This window comes from Lithobates pipiens, unplaced genomic scaffold (assembly GCF_037356315.1).
Source record: "Lithobates pipiens isolate NorthernLeopardFrog02 unplaced genomic scaffold, aLitPip1_a1.2 Scaffold_18, whole genome shotgun sequence".
NCBI classification, from domain to species: Eukaryota; Metazoa; Chordata; class Amphibia; order Anura; family Ranidae; genus Lithobates; species Lithobates pipiens.
In genome coordinates this window covers 268,792,762-268,809,332 of record NW_027507758.1, presented here as the reverse complement: position 1 = coordinate 268,809,332, position 16,571 = coordinate 268,792,762, and the positions used below count along the sequence as shown (strand labels likewise).

The following is a 16,571-nucleotide window of genomic DNA, read 5'->3' as shown; positions in this document are numbered from 1 at the left end:
TTTGTTTTTAGAATCTCTATCTGCACAAGTCCTGCTCATCTGCCTTCTGTCTATGCTATTGTGTAGCTAGCCATACACTTTTGTAGATTTTCATGGCTGAACAAGATACATCACTTGAATCTGCAGGACCAGTGACTGTCCGAATACCTGAACAGTGACTGCATCTGATTATACAGTCGTTGTTTGGCTGGCAATTTTCTACCCGACTCTGTCAAAGTTGCTTGAGACAAGTAGTGTCGATAGGGCTCCCCTTGGCTCAAATTTTGGTGGATTCAGCGGATATTGGAGGAGATGCAAGCCTTGTACAAGCTAGTCTAAAGCTGGGTGCGCATGCATAGTTTTTTCTTTTTTTTTTTCAATCAGCCAGTCTTTGGGTAGACATTGTGTCCAGTTTGAAAAAGATAATTCTCTGGATAATTCTCTGGAAAGGAGGGTTTCTCTTCTGGTATACAGATCTCTGCCCTCTAGTTACTCCAGTACATTATTTATCCCTTTCAGATAAATACTATTTATTACAATGGATAATTTTGACAGTGGATGCCAGGCTGATGAGATGAAGCAAAATCCTGGGACACCTTACTTAGGACTTAGGAGAAGGAATTGATACTACTCATGCCTTTAGTATCCAGTATCCTAAAGACTAAACATATAGCAACCACAGGCCTTCTGGGTCTCCAATAAACCTAAATAAAACATTTTAAGCTTAAAGTGGTATTAAAGGTTTGGCTTTTAAAAACAAAAACAAACATGTCATACTTACTTGCTCTGTGCAGTAGTTTTGTACAGAGCATCCCGATCCGATTTTTCTCGAGTCCCCTGCTGATGCTCCTGGCTCCTCCCCCTTGACCAGCATTCCATAGTAAGCCGCTTGCTATGGGGGCACTGGTGCTTGCTCACTCTTGAGTCCTGCACTGTGTCCTTATGGCACATAGAGCCTTGGCTCAGCCCCTTCCCCCGCACTGTCCTCATTGGCTTACTGGCTGTGAATGAGGAGAGGGAGTCCTGGGGCAGCCGAGGTACTCGTGTACATCGCTGAATCAAGAGGGGGCTCAGGTAAGTATTAGGTGGGGCTGTGATGGGAGCAGCACAAGGTGAAAGTAAAAAACCTTCAGCCTTTACAACCACTTTAATACAACAAAATAAAGTCCTTTTCTGAACTATACATATTTTTATCATCATATAGACATTGGACTTTAATCCACAATTCTGATCACCTGAAAATGGGCTGATCAGTTGTGCACATTATAGCCTTCTATATTAATAGCCCAGTCATTTGTAACACAGTCAGATATAGTATTTCGTTGTATTAGTTGTCCCTACACCTTACAGCAGTGGTTCTCAACTCCAGTGGTTCTCAACTCAGTACCCACTAACAGGCCAGGTTTGCAAGATAACTGAAATACATCACAGGTGATATAATTTGCTGCTCAGTGATTGCAGTATTCTAGTCTGCATCTCCCCAAGGTAATACTTAAAATCTGGCCTGTTAGTGGGTCCTGAGGATAGAATTTGAGAACTACTGCCTCACAACTATTCAGTAAATAGTGAGCAATTATACTGTGATATATTAGATTGGGATTCTGTCTGGGTGGTCACTTTTGCAGATTTCATTTTTTGCTGTAATGTTTCGGCATTGCAGATTTTTTTTTTGAGCAGTACAGTAGAAGGCAATAACATTTTAATATTGCCACAATTTAATTTGGCTTTAAAAATAAGTGAGATTTGTGTGACTCCACTGGTAATTGACTGCACTACTTTAACAGCAGTAGGTTTAAACATTCGTTAGCACCAGATTGTTTGGAAATCATTTACTTAGTGTAGAAACTTTCTCGTCTGTCTTTTGTCAAGATCCAAATCTTTAGACACACTTTGGAGTTGGCTTCCAGCAATGTTCCTCCCTCACACTCTCTAATTTCAGAGTTGTTGATTTGACTGCAGGATAAAACCGTTATTCAAGACTTCGTTTCCAACTTTCTCTTAATCCAGTAAATAGGGAATTATGTCTGTTGGGTTCTAAGAGTTTCATGACCCTTTATAATCTAAAAAAACTTTTATTGAAAACAACAGTTTACTTTGGACCATTTCTTGTCTGTTTGCTCCCAATTATACCAACTTTAAACAAGGGATCGTATATATTTCTGTCTGCTGTAGATTGTTAGTTGAAGTGGTTCCTGTCTCCTCACACCTGGTACTTATTTTCCCACTACAAGACAGAGATTATTATCTTATTTGCAGAGCCCTGACACATAGAGATCCTTTGTGCACACATGGAATTATCGCCACAGAATAAGATTGTAATAAATAAGATGTATTTTCTTTTAAGTATCAGATAAGAAATCAGGGAGCTCCCCTTAAAACTTAAATACTCAGTGGTTTGGGGAGAAACATGATTGAGATCTTGTGTATAGGATGATTATCACATTTTTTTTCTGTTTTGATAGTGTGCTGTCAGTCTTCTGGCCTGTATTTCAGGGCCGCATTGGGGTGTACAATCCCAGTTCATTATCTGGGATACTACTTCCCAAGCATGTGCAGAGATTGTCACTCAAAGCACTATTTTTTTTTTTGCTTGATGCAGCCTGATCTCCATATTTGGCTATGTGTGATAATGGTCACCTTGAAGCGTGGTCACCGGGAACCGCGCAGGGTTGTCACCAATGTGGACCACAATTAATTCAATTTTACAGCCAGGCTATATTAGTATCTGTTGGTCCATGTACAGTTAGTTGGCAGAGAAGGTTGAATTCTGTATAAGTCTCATGGCCCTCAAAAGCAGTTTTGTAGAACTGCCTTAGGCCATTTTGTGTCAAAACATTTGAATGTCATTGGGAAACTTTTACAAGATACTAGATGACTACAAGATTTGATAGTGGAAAAGCTTTACTACAGTAGTGTGACTTGAAGTGCTTGTAAAGTTATAAGGTTTTTTTATCCTTATGCATTAAGAAAAAAAACCTGTGTGCAGCAGCCCCCCTAATACTTACCTGAGCCCATCTCGATCCAGCGATGTTGCACGAGCCACGTGGCCGCCTGAGACTCTTCCCCCCTCTTTGGCTGTTGATGAGGAGAGAGTCAATGAATAGAGAGGGGGGCGGGACAAACTATGGCTCCATGTCTGAATGGACACAACAAGCAGCGGCTTGGCTGAGGTGCCTCCATAACAAGCTGATTGCTGTGGGGGCACTCTGCAGGAGGGAGGGTGCAGGAGCACCGACAAGGGACCAGTGAAGAGGAGGATCTGGGCTGCTCTGAGCAAAACCACTGCACAGAGCAGGTACATATATCATGGTTGCTATTTTTAAATAAAAAAAAAAGTAACTTTAATATCAATTTAACTGGTAAGTGTAATTATTTGCATATTAATCTCTACCCGTAACACATTTTTCTCCACTAGATCTCATTTGCATGAACACCAAAGCGGAGCAAGTTTTTGCCATGCTTTTAGGGTTTTCTTAGTACCTAGTGAAATAAGAGTTGTATTAAGACAAATGAATAGTTTTAGGATGGTCTTTGATATTCTGTTTTATGAGCCCAAATATATATATTTGGGCTCATAAGTTTACATACCCTGGCAGAATTTATAAATTTTTGGTCAGTTTTCAGAGAATATGAATGATAACACAAAAACCTTTCTTTCACTCATGATTCATGTTTGGCTGAAGCCACTTATTATCAATCAACTGTGTTAAATCATAATGGCAACAGAAACTACCCAAATTACCCTGATCAAAAGTTTACATACCCTGGTGATTTTGGCCTGATAACATGCACACAAGTTGACAAACAAGGTTTTGAATCGCTATTAAAGGTAACCATCCTCACCTGTGATTTCTTAGTGTTAATTATTAATTAGTGTGTGTATAAAAGGTCAATGAGTTTCTGGACTCCTGACAGTCCCCTGCATCTTTCATCCAGTGCTGCACTGACTTTTCTGGATTCTGAGTCATGGGCAAAGAAAAAGAATTTAAAAGGTAGTTGAACTGTATAAAACAGAAAAGAGATCTAAAAAAATCCAAGGAACTGAGAATGCCAATCGGCAGTGTTCAAACTCTAATCAAGAAGTGGAAAATGAGAGGTTCTGTTAAAATCAAACCACGGTCAGGTAGAACTAAAATTTCAGCCACAACTGCTAGGAAAATAGTTTGGGATGCAAAGAAAAACCCACAAATCACTTCAGGTGAAACACAGGACTCTCTGAAAACGTGGTGTGGCTATTTCAAGATTCACAATAATGAGGCACCTGAAGAAAGATGGGCTGCATGATCGGGTCGCCAAAAGAAGGTCATTACTACGCAAATGCCACAAAGTATCTCGCTTGCAATATGCCGAACATCACAGAGACAAGCCTCAAACCTTCTGGCACTAAGTCATTTGGAGTGATGAGACCAAAATTTAGCTTTTTGGCCACAACCATAAATGCTACATTTGGAGAGGCGTCAACAAAGCCTATGATGAATGGTACACCATTCCTACTGTGAAATACAGAGGTGGATCGCTGATGTTTTGGGGATGTGTGAGCTACAAAGGCACAGGAAATTTGATCAAAATTGATGGCAGGATGAATGCAGTATGTTATCAAAAAATACTTGAACATTTGCATTCATCAGCCAGGAAGCTGCGCATGGGACGTACTTCGACGTTCCAACATGACAATTATCCAAAACACAGGGCTAACTCAACCTGTCATTGGCTACAGCAGAATAGATTGAAGGTTCTGGAGTGGCCATCTCAGTCTCCTGACCTCAATATCATTGAGCCACCCTGGGGAGATCTCAGAGGTGCAGTTCATGCAAGACAGCCCAAGAATTTACAGGAACTGGAGGCTTTTTGCCAAGAGGAATGGGCAGCTTTACCATCTGAGAAGATAAAGAGCCTCATTCATAAATACCACAAAAGACTTCAAGCCGTCATTGATGTTCAAGTGGGTAATACACAGTATTAAGAACTGGGGTATGTAAACTTTTGATAAGGGTCATTTGGGCAGTTTCTGTTGCCATTATGATTTGAAAAGAGTAAACACAGTTGATTGATAATAAATGGCTTCAGCCAAACACTAACCATGAGTGCAAGAAAAAATGTTGTGTTATCATTCATGTTCTCTGAAAAATGGCCAAGAATTCCTAAATTCTGCCAGGTTATGTAAATTTTTTTGTTCCAATAAGTTTTTTGAGGAAAATAAAAGCAGGTTGCAATGTCCTCATGTAAACAATGTGTATACAAAACAGTATTTGGTGTAGATCTATATTAAAGAACTTATGCACGTAGAACGAAATCAGCATATATTTCCCCTGTCTTAATACCTAACAGCTTATCAATAGTAAATTGAAACATGAAAGAAACAAAAAAGGAATGAAAAAGCTCCTCTACCATTGGGTTCATGACGGGTGACGTTTTATGTATTAGGGATGTATTAGGGATCCCCTTTCAACTTCTAATGTTGATGAGAATGGAGATGGGTTCTTATGCTTGGTTAATGTATTATGTGGTTGTGTGGGGTATAGGTTTAAGTGCTGTTCAGTTGCGTTGAGGAAGTGTTTCATGAGGAACAACTTGGTGATATTAGATATTAGGACTTATTCTGGAGAACTAAGCTAAGGTGTTGTATGGATGTGAGGGGAGGGGAGGGTAGAAGAAGAGGAAGGGGGGGTATGGAAGAGAGAATGACAGGCATGAGATTTGACAACTCTGCCACCACCAGAAGCCTTATTTAGTATGTGTGACAACCTAGTGTTATATGTGGAGGGATGGAATTGGCGCGCATGCTGTTGGTATGCTCATGGTTCGGGACCTCAACATATGTCCCCCCCCGTACTCGTCCCTTGTTGCAAATAATTGAAGAACTCTGGATGGCCGCACTCCAAGATAAATTCAAATGCCTTTTATTTGTGAAGCAGAATAACACAAAAGTCAGTCACAGCAAAGCACAATAGCTAACACGTCTCACACTACCAAGAGTGCTTACTCAAAGCTATGAGTAAGCACTCTTGGTAGTGTGAAACGTGTTAGCTATTGTGCTTTGCTGTGACTCACTTTTGTGTGATTCTGCTTCACGAATAAAAGGCATTTGAATTTAACTTGGAGTGCGGCCATCCAGAGTTCTTCAATTATTTGCAGCAAGTATATGCTGTACCTGCACCTGGGTTTCTCCATTCCTGGAGGGGCTGTTTTCTTGGATTTGTGGACTTACCTGGAGCGGTGGTTCTCTCACATTTTGGATTTGCGCATCATGCACTCATCCCTTGGTTAGGGACGGGGGGTTCTGTGTCTATTGGAGAGTTATGACTTGAGTTTTCTATAGTTCCGTTAAATTTACCGTTAGTGCATGACATCATTGTTTGGGTGACCCATCACTGTTATGTAGGGTATGTAAACTTATGAGCACAACTGTATATATTATTTTGTGTCCAATGTCAATGTTACAGTTTAAACCGTTACTCCGTGTTAATGCTGCACACCTCCTACAGAAATTTTTTACACTAGTTTCAGATACACATTATCTGCTGTGATTGTCTACAAGGCCTTATTAAGCTTTTAGTTATTTATTTGCCCAATTAAAGCTTTATGTGCATTCCACAATTGTCACAAAGGCCATAAATACTTTTAAATAAATACTACTTTATGTGCTTTACCACCCAGATATGTTTTTTTAAAGTACCTTCATATAGCCTGTGATATTTTTTATACATATAGCCCATGTAGTGCTACCCCTGTAGGGTTCACAGATATTAACTGGTTCTTTTCCAAACAGTACAGAGGATTCTGGTCACCCAAGCAGTCCATTCACTCTGGCTCCTATAAACCGTATAGGGGTTTGTCTCTTTGTAGCTTAATTTTCGTCTGAAGCAAACGCGAATAATGAACAGTCCATTCTCTCACAGCTGAAGACCATTAGGCAAGTCTCTTGAGCTTCTAGTTACCTTGCGCCAATGCACAACAGCTGGTACCCAGTGCAATCTCCAGAGCGCTGTACAGTCACAGGGATCAGTTAAGGGTCTTTACTCACAAATCCCCAGGACAGCAGCACACCTTCCAGCTTCCTCCAGACACAATCCAGTGAGTAAGAAATTCTTTTTCTAGACTAGATCCCTTTGGAGAAGTCCTGCAGTTAGTTTCGGATCACTTCCAGGTCCCAGATCTCCGCATATGAGATCTCACAAAACAGTGACACAGCCCTTAGGCTGCTGCAGGGGCAACAGCCCCATGAGGCTGGGAACAATCCAGACAATCTCTTTAGAGCTCCAGACTATTTATCAGCTTCAGAGCCACCATGTGTGCACACCTCCCCAGGAATTGGCTAGCCCCTGATCAATTTTCAGGCTGACTATTTGAATTCCCCCCTCCCTAAGTTCTAGAAGCTTCTTCTAGAGGTAGGGGGAAGCAATCAAACTCCCAGCCTGTGAAACATTGACCAGACCCGACAAAACAATCTCTGCTCCCCTGATTACAGAAGGAGCTAAAACTCAATTTACCTAGCAGCCCAACTAGGAGGGTGCTTCACCTGTGTCGAGAGAACTGTGGATGGAACATAGCAGTTCCACCTACAGCAGGCTGACTGCAGAAATCTATAGGGGAAGGGCCTGTCACACTGCACAAGGAGAGTGAGCAACAGTGACCAATCTTTATTAAGAGAAACTTCTCAGATCAAAGTTCAGGATGTCCACTCCAAATTACTTCAAAGATCTGAAAGAAAGACACAAAGGACACCAAGATTTAAATAATATTACACATGCCTCTTATATTTACAGAATGTTTGTTTAGCCCAGTTTTCAATTTCAGGCATATTGATGAATACTGGTTTTTATTTTGAAATACTTTACTTTGTTGCTAACTGAAGCTATAACAATTTAGGTATAAATAGTCTATTTTGCCGATGCATCTGGCAGGTTTGGCGTTTCCTAACTTTTATCTATACTATCTAGCGTCTCAACTGGTCCATATTCATGATTGGCTGCACCCAGTTGCAGCGAATACATGTATTACCCTCCATAACATTATCTATAGAGGCTGGGTCCCAGCTCGTCCCGGCACATCCATATTCACTACCCCTCTTTCATTATTTTGCTCCATTGTTTCAAACATATCTAAACATTCCTGGTCGACCTCCCCTGATAACACTCTGTGGTTTATTCCCAATTTGCAGGAACTGTACTCCCTACCGATCCCAATAGCTGGTACTCTAAGGGGGTTAAATACCTATGTTAATTATACAATGCACAGGGCTTTAAATCTTTCCATTAACTACGCATTGACTTTGACCTATTATTGGTCTATATCTATACGATCTATTATTATCAGCTCCGACATGCTGTTCGTGCCCAGTTTGGTTCTTTAGATGACCCTACACCCCCATTGGAGAAACTGCTAAGACACTCTGACCCCACTAAACTTGTCTCCACTTACTATGCTGCCCTCACAAATTTAATCCTAGATGCTGTAAGGCTCAGACGAAATGGACCTCTATGGACATTTCTCTTACGGATTATGACTGGTCCAAATTTAGTGATAGGTACAAAACCTCAGTTATCTCATCTAGGGCCCGAATTATACACATCAAAATTTTTCATCACTCACCGCTTACTCCAGCTAGGTTACATAAAATAGGACTAACACCCTCACCTGGGTGCTTCCGAGGCTGTGGCCAAATCGTTGGCTTCCTACACTGTTTCTGGTCATGTCCAGTGGTTAAAGACTTATGGGCAGAGGTAGGCTTGTTCATTTCCTCAGCGATGGGTCTCCCGAATATTGTTCATCCCAAGAACTGCCTTCTAGGCATCTTTGGTGACTTTCACATATCGTCACATGCTAAGAGACTACTCTGCATTCTGTATTTCTATGTTAAAAAAAACGATCTTTCTGTCTTGGGAGGGAACACAGACCCCTCTGAAATCCCTCTGGTTAAAGTTAATTAATGATTCTATAAATTTAACTCCAGAAACGGAATAAGACATTCCAAATAATCTGGGGTAGATGGATAGGTAGTCCTCTCACCCTTACCCCATAGTGAATACATTTTAATGTTAATTCCTGGTCGTGCTACGTACTTCAAAGTGCCATACGGCACTGCATTGCTTTAACTGACAATTGTGCAGTCATGCGATGTTGTACCCAAACAAAATTGACGTTGTTTTTCCCCCCACAAATAGAGCTTTCTTTTGGTGGTATTTGATCACCACTGCGTTTTTTTTTTTTTAATAATTTTTTTCTCAGTTTAGGCCGATATGTATTCTTCTAAAAATTTTTGGTAAAAAAATCACAATTAGCGTATATTGATTGGTTTGCACAAAATGTATAGCGTCTACAAAATAGGGGATAGATTTATGCCATTTTTTTTTTTTTTACTAGGAATGTCTGTGTTTTGCGATTTTTATCGGGACTGCGATATTGCAGTGGACAAATTGGGCACTTTTGACACATTTTTGAGACCGTTGACAATTATACAGCGATCAGTGCTATAAAAAATACACTGGTTACGATATAAATGTCACTGACTGGGAAGGGGTTAACACTAGTGGGCGATCAAGGGGTTAACTGTGTTCCCTAGATGTGTTCTAACTCTAGGGGGGATGGGACTGATCAGGGGAGGAGAGAGCTCAGTGTTCCTACTTAGTATGAACACACGATCTGTCTCCTCTCCCCTGAAAGAATCGGGATTTGTGTGTTTACACACAGAGATCCCGATTCTCGCTCTGTCACGAGCGATCATGGGGCCCTCACATTGGCTCCGAGCACACTTAAAGTCTACGTCTTAAAGGGCCTACGTAGAGTTACGGGGGTTCACCCAGGGGAGCCAATCTGCCACAGTATAACTGCGGCGGCTGGTCCGGAAGTAGTTAATAATCACACGTGATAGGTGCATGGCCATTTGTTTATTGACTGAAAGAGTGTACTGCCTGTTGTATACCAATGAACAACAAGTTTTTTTTTCTTGTATGTTGGTTTGTCTTTAAACCCAAAAAAAAAATCTGTAAAAAAAATAGTCTCTTTGATTACTAGTGAAATTACTTTTTCCTACATATGACTGTTAAAACTGCACTATCCAACTTGAACTTGTCTTTCAGTAACCATCAATCTATGTTGTCATGAATGTTGAGATAGCGTCAGCTCATCTATGTAATTCTTCCAGAGAATTTTAGAATTTAAATACAGTACATCTTAAAACTAAAAATACTTCAAATGATGTGTCCTGGGAGCATTTTAGTAGACTTGTTTTGCAGAAGATCTAGTTTGGAGGTCTTTTAGTTGCATTCTTAAAAACCAGGATATACTATACAGTATGCCCTGGTACTTGTTTTGTTTCACTGTTATATTATATGCACTTTTACACAGTTATTTTTCTCTTACAGGAACAAGACCAGCATGCTCATCTTTTGGATGAACAGTATTTACCATACCATGGCCACAACTCTTTCCGTGAAAAGTATTTTAGTGGATTAACAAAGAGACTTGCAAGAGAAGAAAAAGCCAAAGTGGGAGAGAATTCCCCAGATTGCAGATCTACCCAAGCGCCACATAATGCTACCAAACAGCAATCGACCAACCAATAAACAAAATAAAAAATGAAGTGCAGGAATGCTCAATAATATAGTCAGTGACTTGACAATCCTGACTGATATGTATAGAACTCTTACTGTCAGCTGGATTGGCACACAGTGCAGTATTAAGGGAATATTACTCTGTTCTGTGACAAATGTAAACTTTTTTTAATGCTTTTTTTTTGTGCTATAGAAAGATAATTGCTTAGCAGGTGACAGACGCTAAACATTATGGAATTCCCAGATTTTTTTTTAATGTAAAAGATTTGACAGTTGTGTGCTGTTCACATACTAAATGTGTTTATTTACCTCTCAATAGACTTAAAATATATTCCACTTTTGCAGGTAAATTAGAATAACACCTACTTTATATTCGTTATATGTTCCCATTCACATAACTTAACTTAAAATATATTTAAAATGACTGCATACCTTTTTACTTAAAGCGGGAGTCCGCCGGGACTCCGTTTTTTTTTTTTTTTTTTTTTTAAAGCCAGCAGCTACAAATACTGCAGCTGCTGACTTTTAAAATAATGACACTTACCTGTCCAGCGCGCCCGCGATGTCGGCACCCGAAGCCGATCTCTAGATCGTCTGTCGGGTGCTGCCGCCGCCATCTTGGGTATGGGAATCAGGAAATGGAGCCTTTCGGCTTCATTTCCCGGTTCCCTACTGCGCATGCGCGAATCGCGCTGCGCAATAAGGACGGTCCCCGCTGCCTCTGGGATCTGTGTGTTTCCCAGCAGGCAACGGGGCACTTGCAGAAAGGGGCGGGCGCTTGCGGAAAGGGGCGTAATCTACGCCCCTTTCCGCAGAGAGCTATCCCGGAAGTGGGAGCAGAATACCTGTACTGTACAGGTATCTGCACCCCCCTCCCCCCTGAAAGGTGCCAATTGTGGCGCCGGAGGGGGGGAGGGTTCCGATGAGCGGAAGGTCCACTTTAGGGTGGACCTCCGCTTTAAATGGAAACTATACCTGCTGTGAATCCAGTGATGCATCATCCCAGGAACTCTTTACCTGCCACTGACATCTTCGGGCAGCTGGCTTCCTGGTCTTGATCGCCGGCTGCTGTCATTGGCCAGATGACGTCACTCCCACGCATGTTCATGTTTCGTCACATTCAGCATTGCTGCGCTTGCGCAGCTTACTGTACAGGATCGGACAGGCAGGTAAGTAGCTTTAATGCAAAGCATGTCTCTTCTGCATTAAAAAAATCCTACCTGTTCACCAATTTTCATTTCTAACATAAAATTCCGCTATAAAAATCCTATCAAGCTTTCACCTTCTAAGGAGGGGGCTGGGTAGTTTATTATAACTAACCTTGTCTGTACTGTGCTGGCAGAGCTCACTATCCGTTCTAAACTAGATGTGCACACTGTCTGCCCTAACAAAGTTAAAGACCTCAGGCTTCGGTAGTACAATTGGAGAATTTAACAAAACTGGAGAATGTGGAGCAACTGTGTGTGACAACCAATCAGTTTCTATTTTTAGCTTGCTCAGGTAAGCTTTAAAAATGAAAGACGCTGATTGGTTGCCATGCACCATTGCTCCACCCTCTTTCTCCAATTTTGATAAATTCTCTTCATTTTATGTTATGCACCTAAAAAAAAAACTATCCATCCATCTGTCCCTTAATTAAACTATTTTGCAGAGTGCGCTGTTTAAACCTACTCCAAAGAAACTATTAGAAAGGTGAGAAATATTTTTAACATTTTTTCTAGGTATGCTGTGTGAACACATAGTAAACGTATTGTGGGGGGTTTCTCAAATTTGATTGCAAAGTGGAAATATACTTTAATGTCTATGTCAAATTTTTAACTACTGATATTTTCATCTATTTCTTTCATCATCATCGTCATCATTATTTTGAAGAAGCTGGATTCAAAGATACAGAGTTCTGTACATTAGTTATGGTAAACCTTTGGAGAGGCTGAATAAATGTAACTGCAAAGAACCGTAATAGCAGTATGTGCCGTACAAGACCCTGACACCTGCCTTTGAATCCAAAGTATCTGCACTGACTCTTACTAAGGGCTACCAAGGGGTTAAAGTAACAGCAAAAAAAACATTTCATGGTGGTTTTGTGAGGTTTCTGGTTTACATTTGCCTTTTTTATTGTGTATATAAACCTGCGCTGTGTATTTATGATCTTTTTAATAGGAATTAGCACTGCTAAGTGGCCACAGAGCTGGAGCTCACTGGCTGCTGCGTCTGTCTTTCACAGAAGGAAGTTGTACTGTTTGCTTTTCAGTCTCGGACCTCTGGAATTTGTTCTCAACATGTAAGGGTGATGAAGTGTCCCTCATTAGAGAGATTGCTTTCATTTGTTTTTGTTTGTAATTGATACACATAAAACACACACAATCTTGCTTTGTCTTCCTACAATAGTGTTGCATGCAAAGGGCCCTTTGTGGTTTGTTATTGGTCTGACCCAGGCCAGTTATGTTAAGCCCAAAGGACTGACTAAGGCTCGGAAGGCTATGGTATTCAGTTGAGCCTGTCCACATCTGAAGCTCATCTGTTCCTTTTCATTTGTTTTTACATTCCTAAAATCTGTCTCTCTGAAGACAACCGAGTTTATGTTGTTTTTTTTTTTTTTCTTTCATTATAATTTTTTTATTTTTTTTGTGGAGTCAAAACAAGGTGTGGGATTTTACTTACGTTGACACTGAAACACTTTCTTTGAAACCGAAGCTGTGTTTAGACTTTTGCGTTCCTCTATTTTTCTTCAGAGGTAATACTTTGCTGATTTTACCTTGTCACACTGGGGCAGCTAACCATAAAGATGAATCACTAAAAGCTAGTTCTGTGGTTAGTAGGGCGTTGGTTCCTATTACACTAGTCCAGCACACAGTAGGTGAAAAGGACAAGGAAAGTGTGGGACTGGAGTGAACTGATGACTCCAGTATTAGTCAACCACCCAGTGTACTCTGGAAGCCCGATACATTTGATACTTAAAATTGTATAAACTGGAAGAGAATGAGAAACCAAACGTGAAATGTGCAAAGTGACCGTATGACCTACATAGTGACTGGATACTGCCTGCGTTTGAGATCCTGCATGCTGGCATGTAAAAATAAAATACAGACTGATTCTATGATTTTTGTAATCTGAAACATTTTTTTTTATGTTTGACACAATTTAATAAAGGTCGTTTTTAAATTGTTTTCTGAAAGGGAATCTCTCACAAATCAAAATATCTGTGTCAAATGGAAGCTGCCATTATCTGATTCCCAGGCATTGTTCCAGTGCAGTGATGTCCCTCAGCATACTGAACAGGCTAAGCTTCACTTCCAAGGAATTGTATGCATCCCTTGAGTTGATAGATTGGTAGCTTATATCTGAAGATTCTCCAGGTGTTTTTGCCTTGATAAACTCCCATTAAACATCACGCATTAAAGCTGACCTTGCATTTTGATCATATAATAAATTGTAAATAGAAAATCTTAATGAATGTATTGTCTTTTAAATATGTTTTTTTTAAATAAATGTGAAATAAATTGGTTTGATGTAAATTATTTTATGCGTATCATTTTTAAAAACCTTGTTTCTATGTATAATTAGCCATAACATTTTGACCACCCATCTTAACCCGTCAAGGTATGAACTCTACTAGACCTCTGGAGCTATGTTGTGGTATCTAGCACCAAGCCATCAGTAGCAGATACTTTAAGTCCTGTAAGTTGCGAGGCTCGATTAGATTGAGAGATGTAGAATTTGGAGGCCAATACCTCAAACTCATTGTGTTCCTCAAACCATTCTTGAATTTATCAGACCAAGCCACCCTCTTCCTTTGCTCCTGTGGTCAACTTCTGATGCTCATTTGCCCATTGTAGGCACTTTTGGCTGTGGACACAGGTCATCATGGGCACCCTGACCAGTCTGCAGCTACATAGCCCTATATGCAACAAGCTGCAATGTACTGTGTGTTCTGATACCTTTCTGTCACAACCAGTGTTAAGTTTTTCAAAAATGTGTGCTACAGTAAGTCTTCTAATGCATCGGACTACACAAGCCAGCTTTTGCTCCCCATGTGCATCAGTGAGTCTCTGCCACCCATCACTGTCGCTGGTTTGCAGGTTTTCTTTCCTTGGACCACTCTTGGTGGATCCTGACCACTGCAGACTGGGAGCATCTAACTAGAGCTACAGTATTTTATTTTTGAAGATGTTCTAACCCAATCATCCAGCTATTCCAATTCTGCCCTTGTCAAAGTTGCTGAAATCCTTATGCTTGCCCATTTTTTTCTGCTTTCAACACATCAGATTCAGGAACAACATGTTTACTTGCTGCCTAATATATTCCACCCATTTTTATTGTTTTTCCCTTTACCTGTCAGTCATATTTTCTCATTACATACTCAGCTGGATTTACTTCCTGTTTGGCAATTCTGCAAATTGATTTTGCTTTACTGCTCCTTCTCACAATGCATGTTTGTGTGGCAGCAAACTTAATAAGATAACATATCAGTCACAACCACAAGCAGTGCATTGCTTTTAACAGTTGTAAAGAGAGTCTTAAGCCATAAATATGCAATTTCCTTTCCTGTAACCATGGGTTGCAGGAAAGAAAATCTCTAGCTTCCCCCATCAACACAGTCAGTTGAGCTTTTGTGCTCTCCTGGTGGGGAGCTATCTCTGCCAGGAGAACACAGTGATTATTGCTAGCAGCAATAATTGCATGCTAAAAATCCAACATGCTGATTGTACCCAAGGGGATTGATGGATCGACTTGGCTACAATCAGCCTGCCTATAGATGGATTGAATCTTGGGCAGTCTCTGCTGAAACAGCCATTATGCGCTTCATCTACAGCCAGCTTTATAAAAAACTTTAACAGCTCTCTCATTCTGGGTGGACATCACATGACATCCTCCCCAGAACATGCCTCACGCACATCCCATGGGCCATGCTGCGGTGTAATCTGTCACCGGCTGTGTCTACCAGACACAGCAGATGACAAATCGGTGTACCCACCCACTGCTGGTACCATGTGATCGCTGTGACCAATCACAGCAGATCAAATTACAGTTGTACACAGTGTATGGCTTCCATTCATGCCATTCATTGTGTTGATCTCTGTAATTGGTCACGGTAAACACATGGTACAAACAAGGCGAATCACTGCCCATCTGTACCGTATGAATAGTCGTGGCCAGTCACTGCTAATCAAAATAGCAAACACTGAAATAATGGATTTCATTCAGAATTTTTTTTTTATTTATAGCAGTGATATTCACTGATGTAAGCAATCAGTGTGTAAAAAAAAAAAAAAAGCTGATCACATCTCCATAGTACAGTGTTACTATGCTCACAGTATGCAAAAAAATCATAAAAAATTAATTAATATATATATATTTTTTTACATACTGTCAGTCAGTGTCCCTGATCACCACCACACCAGTCATATGATGCTGAACTGCACTGCTGACGATATGTAAAAAATTTTTTTTTTTAATTTCTTAATTTTCCAAAAAAAATGGCATCAAAAAATTACAACTTCATAAAACTCGCCATGCCTTTTACTAAATACCTGGGACTGTCTACTTTCCAAAAAGGGGTTATTTGGGGTATTTGTACTGTCCTGGCAGATATATATATATATATATATATATACACTCACTGGCCGATATACAGTATGTACCATAGTTTGTAGACTCTGCAGTCAGTGTCCATTGTTTGTATCCCTGTTGTGCCACAGTATTAACACTGGACTCCAAGCACAACACCCCCCATCCCTACACAACTAACTAACCAACCAGCTAAAAAATTTAAGACATTTTTTTTAAATATTTTAAATTGTACATGCCAAAATAACTGTGAGAGCCTTCCATCTTCTTTATAGAGAAAATGGTCCTTCTTTGGGTGTCCAAGAGCCTGGGGACCTAGACACTTCTGATACAGCAGCAGGGTCTTTTTGAAGGGTACAGCAGCTGATTATATTCAGGACAGACAACTGTCACCCAGAGGGGGCACCAGAAAACAATGCAGATCTAGGGCTCTATTACAAATGGTTTGGACCTCCCCAATAAGCAGGGGAT

The 16,571-nt window shown here is 40.4% G+C and overlaps 1 protein-coding gene across 2 annotated transcripts in view; it reads left to right on the top strand.

The window, feature by feature from the left end:
- TRMT11 (tRNA methyltransferase 11) overlaps nucleotides 1-14,050 on the top strand; it is a 145,700-nt gene extending 131,650 nt beyond the window's left edge. For both annotated transcript variants that reach the window (XM_077486939.1, XM_077486940.1), the window contains one exon: nucleotides 10,344-14,050. In XM_077486939.1, the coding sequence (XP_077343065.1) occupies nucleotides 10,344-10,544 (201 nt within the window). In that variant the 3' untranslated portion in view covers nucleotides 10,545-14,050. The remainder of the gene's footprint in view (nucleotides 1-10,343) is intronic.
- Nucleotides 14,051-16,571: the final 2,521 nt, after the last annotated feature.